Below are 9855 nucleotides of genomic sequence, written 5' to 3'. Positions count from 1 at the left end.
TGACTCACAGGCTCCAGAGCGGGGTTGCCAGATCTCGCGAGAGAAGCAAGCAAGCAGCCAAAACAAAAATGTCTTGAAATTAAACGAAGGCATATAGAAATAAGAAAGGAATGAGGAAATAAAGAAAAAAATTAAATAGAATCCTGGAAATATTATGAAACATTTGACAAGTGTTAGACTCACACAGGATTCAAGAAAAGGATATATAGAGTCTTGAAGTTATTAAAACTACCTATTACTTTTTAAAACGCTTTTGTTTCGCTCCACGTTTCCTTTTTGCTAAAAAAAACCCAGCATGGAGTGTTTTGAGCTTGGCAAAGCAGACGTGTTAAAAAGCACTGAAATTTGTTAATAAAAAAATAAGTACAAAGATAATATTCAGCAATAAAAGTAAACCCTACAACATCGCCATCATAGTAATGAGGGGAAATTATATGAAAATTGTTGGTCATTCATGTTTGGTGAAAAGTGACAAACTGTGTTCATCATTCTCAATGAGAAAAATGAATACAGATTTCTCGGACACTGATTGGTTGATTCCGACGTTCATCAACATTATAGCCAATCAGAGGCAGGCAGGATGATTTAACCCCGCCTCTTTCCCTGTGTGCATCAGGGCGAGGAGAAGGAAACGGAAGAGAATCACTAATACATCATATTTTTCTTTGATCAATAATGAGGATGCGAACAACAATGATGAATAAAACAGGAAAAAAGACTAAAAGACGATAAACTACCGGTGTTTTCTCGCGACGAGCAGAAAGTACCTCTATGAAAACGGACCTGGCAACCCAGCTTCTCACCCAAACACACGGGAGCCAAAAGGCAAAAATCAGCACAAACAGACGAAAATCACTACGCCCCCTTTTTTTTTAAAGCCCTTCGGGAATTTTAAGCCTTGTTATTGTGAAACACCGGAAAAACTAAAGCTTTCTTTTCTTTCTTTTTTTTTTCAGTTCCAGGTTATTGTTGTTGTTTCAAGGCTGTTTAGTAGTTTCTATCCATTTTAGTTGTTTTAACCATTTTCTGGTCTTACTGTTCACAAACAGTTTTTGCCTTTAAACGTTATCTGTGGTCAGTCCTGCTGAAGTCTCTCCACACACAACAAATAAACATGTAAACAAATGTTGTTTGTTGTTGTTTTTCAGTTTTATGGTCTTTGGCAGAACTGCATGGAAGTGCAGCGGAGGTGCAGCACTCGGAGTCTGGTTCAAACGGGCCTTTCTGTGTGTGTGTGTGTGTGTGTGTGTGTGTGTGTGTGTGTGTGTGTGTGTGTGTGTGTGTGTGTGCTGCAGTACTCTGGTTTCCTCCCACACTCCATAAATATGCCTGTGAGGTTAAGCGGTGACCTTAAAAGTCCCCTCGCTGTGAATGTGAGTGTGTGGTTGTTTGTCCTGTGACGGAGTGGGGAGCCGTCCAGACATCCTGACGATCCGCGGCGCTCCGAGTGTTAACTGGAGGTTTGGAGGAGTGTGGAACTCCCGAATGGACGGCCTGAGATGCACTGAATTAGTCAGAGTCACCATGACTTCCACAGTTCATGTGGCAGACGGCAGCTGGTTCAAAAAGAGAAGCTGAATCGCTGGAGGAGCAAATGTGAAGGACGGAGACACACACAGGTACAAAGATCCCTTTTAATAAATTAGATAGAATTTACAAACAGCAGATTTCACTACAAAAAAAAAATACTGTAAAAAATACTTTCAAGCTGGTTTCATGCTTCAAAGACTTCTTCTCAAACACACACACAAAGAGGAGATCAAAACTCTCGTCTTTAGTCTTCAGCTCCCAGAATCCTCCTGAAGTCCAGCAGGAAGCGGAGTGGACGTCACCTTCCACAGCTCCTGCACGAACACACACACACACACACACACACACGCAGATGAGATAACTGCAGCTGGTTTAGACGTGGCTCTAGGAATCGTCGGTGTTTAATTGTTTCCTCTTTGCTTTTATACTTTTTGATTTTAGTATTTGTGCCAACTGTTTCCAACAACTGTAGAGAAGGAAATTCAGTTCTGGAACTTATTAACTGTTTCTGTGTCTGTTAGAGGAGGAAGATGCTCTATAATCTGGACGTAAGTTGAAGTTAATGAGCAGAGAGACAGCAGCTCTGCAGCTTCATGAACGTTCCGTCATGTGTTTGAGATTCTGTTACTGTTTCCCAGAAACAGTGAGATTAAAACTGAGAGCAGGACGAAGAGATGCGAGGAGACGATGTGGAGACAGAAGACTTGCTGTTGCTTCCAGGAGACGTCTCTGCTCGCAGCCCAGGAATGTGAGAGCCAGATGGAAACAGCAGCGGAGGCCAGTGTTTAGGGTGTGTAGTGTGTGTTACTGTGTGTTACTGTGGAGTGTAATGATGGTGCAGATGTTTTCCTTCCATCTGCACAAAATCCTGAACAGATTTCACTTTGAGAAGCTGCTGCAGTCAGATTAGGATCATTTTAACACGTTTTAAATGCCTTTCTACCGTTTAAACTCATTTTCAAATGATTTGATCCTTTTAGTTTTGTCCCTAAAAGTTCTCTTTTTATTGTTTTAAGCTATTTCAGTTGTTTTTGATCACAGGAGGAAAATCACAGCTCTCACACACACACGACCCAGCAGTGAAAGTCGAGCGCAGACGAGTCCGGATTGGGATTAAAAGTTGTTTTAGCTCTCGGCCACTGTGTGAAGACGGTCTAACAGGAGTGTGGCGTTTCCGCTCAGCCCCTCACCAGGTGCTCGATGCGTTCGTACAGCAGGAACTGCGGGAAGTTGGAGGTGAGCGGCTCCACCCTGAAGCTGCAGCGGCCGTCCTGCAGCGCCTGCAGCTGCTCCAGGCAGGCTCTGAAGTGGCTGTAGGCCTCGCACGTCACGTCCAGGTGCCGCAGGGTGAAGTTCATCCTGCGGGACGCGGAACGGGTTGAGTCGGTCTCCGTCCTGAGGGGACGGACGGACGGACGGAGCGAACCCGTCTCTCACCTCTTCTCGATGGAGATGAGGACGGCGCACGGGCGGGAGAAGTTGCTGCACAGTTTGTAGAGCGTCCGGAAGAAGGCGTCGGTCAGATCGTCGTCGTAGCAAACTGGAAACAGGAAGTGGAGCAGGCGCCTCAGAGAAGAGAGGGTGACTGTGCACATCTGAGTTTTAACCTGATGAAAACCATGTCCGTTTCCATGGAAACGACAGGATCACCGAGAATGACGTACGTCTCAAGCTGGACCACTGGTGGACGGCGTTGATGGTTTATTTTATTGTTATATTAATATTATTATGTTCATATTTGGACAAATTAAAAGGAAAACATGGAGGATGCAGGATGGAGGGTGGAGGGTGGAGGACGGAGGGTGGGGCCTACCGTCAGCAGCGATGATGAACGTCGTGTTGTCGTGCAGGTCAGAAACTTCCTCCTCGCTCCAACTAAACTCTGTGTCGGCGTCTGTGAGGAAACACACACTCCCCCCCTTCAGTAAAAGGCGGATGTGGGTCGGGTGTGTGTGTGTGGGCGTGCTGTGGAGAGGTGGAGGTGAGTCACCTGTACAGAGGTGATGCTGCAGCCAGTCCAGCCGTCTCACTCTCACCTCCCCTCCTGGACCACAGAGCAGAAGACGTCACATCCTCGTCCCATCGCAGCATCGCTCCACCCTCCTCCCTCCTCCCTCCACCCTCCTCCCTCCATCCTCCCGTTCTCACCTTTGGGCTCCAGCAGGTGTCGGTTCAACGCCACGTTCCTCTCACACATGCTGAGCAGGTCGTCTCCAACGTCTGGAAGACATCCCAGACGGTGTCTCGTGTGTGAACGCAGACGGCGAATCCCCCCCCAACTGCCGTCCCGTCTCTACCTGTGCAGTACACGGTTTTGGCGACGGTTGCCATGACGACGCTGGTGAAGCCCGTCCCCCCTCCCAGCTCCAGGACCGTGGCCCCTCTGAACGACTGCGGCTCGGACAGGATGAAGTCCGCGAGGAGGAACGCCCCCCGCCAGACCTGGTGGAGGGAGAAACACGCTGCCCTCAGCCCATGAGCAGGGTCATGGGTCAACAGGTCAGCAGGTCAAGAGGTCAATAGGTCAGTGTTGAACATGACTCCTCTCTGCAGTCTGATTCCACAGTACCAGACAAGTTTCAGTTTCCCTAAAATGAAATGTGAATGACTGCTGCTTTCCTGAGCGGCGAGGATCAGGTGAGCTGTCTCTGTCTGTCTGTGTTTATGTTTATGTCTCTCTGTATCTGTCTGTCTCTCTCTGTGTCTGAAGACGTCCATCACCTGTTTGCCCACGTCCTCCAGCGGGGTGGCCATCGTGTGCTCTGGAAACACATCCAAGGATTACTCTGGTATCAGATTACGTCTGTTCAAAACATCATCTTGATATCAAGAGGTGTGTCAACATGTTCGTCCAATCAGAGGAGGCCCAGCAGCACTGGCTCCGCCCACTTTGCTGTGTGTGATGATGATGGAGAGACTCTCAGAGTTTACCGATTGTGATGACGTCTCTGGAGCAGCGAGCCTCCTCCTCCTTCTCCTCCTTCTCCTCCTCCTCTTCATCCTCCTTCTCCTTCTCCTCCTGGTCTGGTTCCGGTTCTGGTTCTGGTTCAGGTTCTGGGTCGGACTGTTTGAGGATGACGGGACAGACCAGCTCTCGATCTTCTCCAGCCACTGATGTCCTCCGAGGTCTGAGGAACCAGGAGAACGAACCCTCTCAGACTGTTTTAAATGCTGATGCAGCAGTTTTCTGTTCGACAGACTGGATCCTCTGGACTCCCAGAGAGTAAAACAGGAATCAAACCCACTGATCTGTCCTTGTCAGATGGAACTGCTGATCATCTTGGTCCTTTTTATCACTTTTGCTTTACATTCTCTAGACTTTTCTTGCTCTGTCAGTTAAATCTGTGGTACTGAAGCAGCTTTCTGTGGTCATGCAGTGACATCTCGTGGCAGAAGATGGTATTTACTTTATATTTTAAACAATGACTCATTTGTTGATTTATAATTTTAAAAAAGTGACACATAGTCTGGAAAATAAACTTATTCCTTTGATTACAGAAGGTTTAATTAACATTTTGACTGATTTAATTTGTGTTTTTCCCTCGTAGTCTTTTTAAATTTATCTCTGCTGTTATTAATTGAGTGTTGTGTGTATATACTGTATATTTTATTGCTATCATTAAATTGCCCACCAATTTATATCTTAATATTGCGGCCCGTGCAGGGATTTTCAGGTTTCTCGGTACCGATGCGTCACTTCAAAGTCTCCGTCCTCGTCCAGCTGCACCGTCCCGTCCTGCTCCTCTTCCTCCTCTTCCTCCTCTCCATCTGATCCACTTCCTGCTTTGTGCTCAGCAGCTCTTCCTGTCAGGATCCTGAATCTGGACACAAACACTGCAGAGAGAAACACAGAGAACCAGATTAATTGTTGAAATACCCAAAGCGAACTGAAGCAGCTCTTCGGTCAGTCTTATAATCTTGATCTGCATTTTCAGAGTGTATTTCTAATAAGAAACAGTTAAATTCTGGAAAATGGATGAAGACGGAAACAATCACGAAAAATGGCAAACATATCGAAACACAAAACAGGTAAAGCCACAAGGGTTTTGACCCCCCAGGTCGGTCCTCATGCTGGACTGGACTGGACCGCGTACCGGGCTGGCCCATGTGGTTCAGGCGGGTCATGAGGTGACGGGAGCTGGGCCGGTGCATGTGCACGTCCGACAGAACCGTGTCGTAGTGGAAGGTCATCTGGTCCATGATGATCCTCTACAGGTCTACAGGGAGGAGGGGGAGGGGGGTCCTGACATGAGGGACAGACACTTCCTGGTACCTACACACAAACAGAGTCCTGGATCAGAACCACGACAAACCAACGGGATGAGAACAGGATAAAAATCATGTCAGCTACCATTATTTCAACAGCTCTATGACTATTATCTATTCATAATATAACTTTGTCTACATTTATATCAATATTGTACACATTATGCTCAGATTGTTTATGTCTTTATTTACTTTACGTTATCAGCCTACTTCTTAATTCTATCATCTACCAAAAATTATGTCTATGGTTTATATTAATCGAGCCTGGAATCTAAAATTCAGCTATAATGAACAGACCAATCAGCGGAGCTGGACTCGTCTCCATGGTAATAAATAGACTCCTTCAGACTGAATATTAGCTTTAAATCTCAGACTTAACGAGGACGTCTTCATTATTTAGAAAGAGAACAACGAAAAATATCAAATTCACAATCACACGACAATAAGACTAAGAGTTTTTTTTTTTTTTACAAAGATAATAATATGAATAATAGTTACCCATGTGTTATTAGTTATCAGGTTGACTTTGCATTATGTCAGCAGGCTAAAGTTGATTTATTTCAGGATGTCTCCTTATAAGGAGCTGCTCGGTGGAGCTCAATAACTCATTATTCGAAGCTGAGTGGAGAGACATGACAAAGTGATGAAGATTAACTCACCCTCGCTCAGTCTGTGGCGTTTAATAATTCCCTCAAAGCAGTTTCTAACTCATTTTAACTCAGATTTAACTCACCTCACAAACTGGCTGCGCTCCGCCATGACAGGCTGGAAAGTCTTCTTCTGCAGCGGGCCGGCGGCGCGCTGTGAGCGGCCTGCGGGCAGCTGCTGCCTCCTGCAGGCGGCCGCCGGTACTGCAGGCAAACAGGCCCCTGCGGGATGATTGTCTCTCTCGGGTTGCAACAAAACTTGTAGCAGTAGTGGAGTTTGGAGATGCAATCCACTTCTTAATAATAATGCCTTGGCATTATTATACAGCACTTTCCACTGGTGTGCACTTCCACCGCCTCCACTGGTGTGTGAATGTGAGTGTGAATGGGTGAATGTGTTAATGCAGTGTAAAGCGCTTTGGGCTCTGTCAATGCAGTGTAAAAGCGCTATATAAGTGTAGACCATTTACCATTTTACCATTTCCAGGACACTCAAAGACGTTTACATTGCATTATTCATTCTCTCCATACTGGGTGGTGGTAAGCTACTGTTGTAGCCACAGCTGCTCTGGGGCAGACTGACAGAAGCGAGGCTGCCAATCTGCACCATCGGCCCCTCAGACCACCACCAACCATTCACTCTCACACTAGGCAAGGTGGGTGAAGTGTCTTGCCCAGTGACACAACGACAATTTTACACTTGGGGAGCGAACCGCCAACCTTCCGGTTATAAGACGACCTGCTCTACCAACTGAGCTACTATCGCCCCAAAGCTGCTGTAGACAGGATTTTGCTAGACAATGCTAATTTTTCTGTATTTTCTTTGGATTAAATGTTAGAGTATCCATTGATAATCCTTTAGGAGTGTAGCATAATTGCAGTACCGCGAGGGCGCAGCGTTTCCATCTGTCTCTGTTCTGAGCTGAAAAGGAATCTCAAAAGCTCCAGGTATCTTTGACCAATCAAAAGGGCCCATGAGGCTCTAACCGTGATTGGTCGAGGGGCGTTCGTCGCACATTCTTGTGGGAGGGGCTTAGCTTTCGTAAGGGCGTGATGTCAGAGAAAACAGGACAGGATTGGCTGTGCTGGGTTTCAAATCGCCATCTTAGATGGGTCAAATTGCCATCTTGCTTAGGTAACTCTAAGCAAGATGGCGGAGATGCGGAATCCTGCCTACAGCGCCTTTAAAGAAACACTAAGGAACTTTCAGTTTTCGTTGATTTTGGTGGCGCCAGTGGACAAAAGCGGTAGTATTTTGCCTGAAGGAATACTACAGTTCCCATGAGGACTAGCACGTGACGTCGTAAAATGCTGCTCCCTGTGGCATGCTGTCTGACTGAACTCGCCTTCATTTGTTTCCAGTGGCTGTGTGAAGGATGGATAGAGACGAGGTAATGAATCTAATGGCGGCTAAACAATGTTATATCATGATGTGACCAGTGGTGAGCACAGCTAACCAAAAAGTTAGCTTCGATAACCGTTCTTCCGCTAACTGAAAAGTTAGCTTCGATAACGCTAAACCGATAAACTGCTAAAAGATTTAGCTGAAGCTAACAATAACCGCTAACCGCTAACGCCTGGTTCACACAGGACGCGCCGCGCGTGGAAGCGGCAGCGCCGCGCACCAAGTTTCGGATCGGCGCCCCTGTTAACCTATCTGACGGTTCATAGGCGCGGGGAGCAGCTCGTGCTCGGCAGCGCGCCCGCTCTGCTCCTTTCTGTTTTCTCCGCGAGCCCCGAGTGCCCAGTTTTGCCAACTCCCCAGTAAGAAAAGTCGCTATAGGCTGTCCTAAAAGTCGCGAGAAGTCGCTAGATGACGTCATCACCTAATTTGCATATACATATCTGGCGACACCGGGCTGTCGTGGAGGAGTGGTGTGAGCGGACCATGATGAAAAATTGGTGAAACTAAGGAGCTTTTGGACGATTAGAGCCGTTTTAGGAGCGCCTATACACATAGCCCCGTCTACTAACAGTGCTAACACTGCTAACAGTATAGGGATGTGTGCCGCTCAATTTTGGATCTAAATTTCTCCCGAAGCACTGTTCGGATCAGAAAAGCATTCCAGGTGAGTTCTACTTTATTCTATAAATAACGCGAAAGCGGACCAATCACAGCCCTCTACGTTCACGTCACCACGCGTTGCCTCAACGCAAACTCACAATTTTCGGGAGGCGCATGTCAAGCCCCGGCGTAGCCCTTCGTAGGGTTACGACGTAGACGTCGTAGGGACGCCGTGGCGGCAACGGGGGAGCATACTGAGGCCTTGACCCAAGACGGGAGCAGTGGCGGATTTGCGCACACGCGATTCATTTGACGTGTGGAGGGAGTGGTGTGGGTCTCCTCTCTGCTCTGACTGCAGCGGGGAGCGCTGGTGAGACTGACCGCTTGTGAGTGCTTTGGGACGGGGGAGGGGCTCACGCAGCACCCGCTGCTCATTGAGGACAGTGGAGACGTCCTGTCACGTCTCCAGAGCACCAGAAAAAATGGCTAAGTTTGTCGCTAGTCGCTTTTTTAAAAAAAAGTCGCTAGAGGGGTCTGAAAACTCGCTAAATATAGTGACAAAGTCGCTAAGTTGGCAACACTGCGAGCGCCGAGAGTACATAGGGGGAATATTTGTTGACGTCGCGCCATGACGCAAGCATGTACACGAGTCATTCAAATACCCCCAGAATCTTGAGTTCCGGGGCTTTCTAACAGTTTTTGAATCATTTCAATCGGACAAACGGATCAGGAGTTATATGCATTACAAAATCCATGTTTTTTCGAAACAATTTTCGCCGGTTTTTTAACTGCAGAGAAGAGACTTTTCATTACTTTGCACAGAAATTGAAGCTCGTACAAGAGGCGTTCAAGTACCCTTGGAAACCAGATTCGCTAATGTGTAAATTTAGCGGAAGCTAATTAGTCCGCTAATGTTTTTCAAAGTTAGCTGAACAGCTAATCCGCTAATGAAAATGTTAGCTTAGCTAATTAGCGGTTAGCTGACTAGCGGACCACCACTGGATGTGACGCATGCTGTAAAGCAGTCCACGCATGTGGAGTTTTTTTAGTGTGCAGGGTTCCTACCACCCTCCTCACTGCTGCTTAGTCTAAGTGAAAGCAACACTGACGCCCCCAGGCCGTGACAGAGGGTCATTCAACTAGTTGTAAGTCGATGTATCATCACAAAAGATATTAAAATGTTTTATTAAGGTTGAAAAGTTCCTTAGTGTTGGTTTAAATCGATCTTTGCGCTCCTCTAATTTCTTCAGAAGCACTTTTTCTCTCTCTGCGAACTGGGTGGTCGGCTGCAAATTCAGCATGCCTTCCCTGAAAATGTCTTTACAAATTACTAATTTTGTAATTTGATAACTTCTCGTTACAAAGCAAACATGCAGGCAATCCTTCCACATTGGCAATGAAAGCAAA

The 9855-nt window shown here is 46.7% G+C and overlaps 1 protein-coding gene across 4 annotated transcripts; it reads right to left on the bottom strand.

Annotated features, from left to right (window-relative positions):
- Window positions 1-1616: 1616 nt before the first annotated feature.
- On the bottom strand, window positions 1617-6569 carry mettl22 (methyltransferase 22, Kin17 lysine). 4 transcript variants are annotated; one of them, XM_030089285.1, is made up of 13 exons: window positions 6530-6552; window positions 6295-6414; window positions 5625-5803; window positions 5217-5364; window positions 4462-4658; window positions 4252-4292; window positions 3828-3972; window positions 3679-3750; window positions 3521-3574; window positions 3344-3424; window positions 2968-3070; window positions 2721-2889; window positions 1617-1844 (listed from the first exon to the last, which is right to left on the bottom strand). In XM_030089285.1, the coding sequence occupies exons 3-13, from the start codon at window positions 5728-5730 to the stop codon at window positions 1782-1784; spliced, it is 1179 nt and encodes a 392-aa protein (XP_029945145.1). In that variant the 5' UTR covers window positions 5731-5803; window positions 6295-6414; window positions 6530-6552; the 3' UTR covers window positions 1617-1781. The 4 variants fall into 4 exon arrangements, with proteins under 4 accessions (XP_029945145.1, XP_029945143.1, XP_029945144.1 ...); XM_030089283.1 differs by lacking the exon at window positions 6295-6414 and having other exon boundaries at window positions 6530-6569; XM_030089284.1 differs by lacking the exon at window positions 6295-6414 and having other exon boundaries at window positions 6456-6562.
- Between the last annotated feature and the right edge of the window lie 3286 nt (window positions 6570-9855).

The sequence above is a fragment of the Salarias fasciatus genome, chromosome 4 (assembly GCF_902148845.1).
Source record: "Salarias fasciatus chromosome 4, fSalaFa1.1, whole genome shotgun sequence".
NCBI lineage: Eukaryota > Metazoa > Chordata > Actinopteri > Blenniiformes > Blenniidae > Salarias > Salarias fasciatus.
This window is presented reverse-complemented; position numbering and strand designations above follow the sequence as displayed.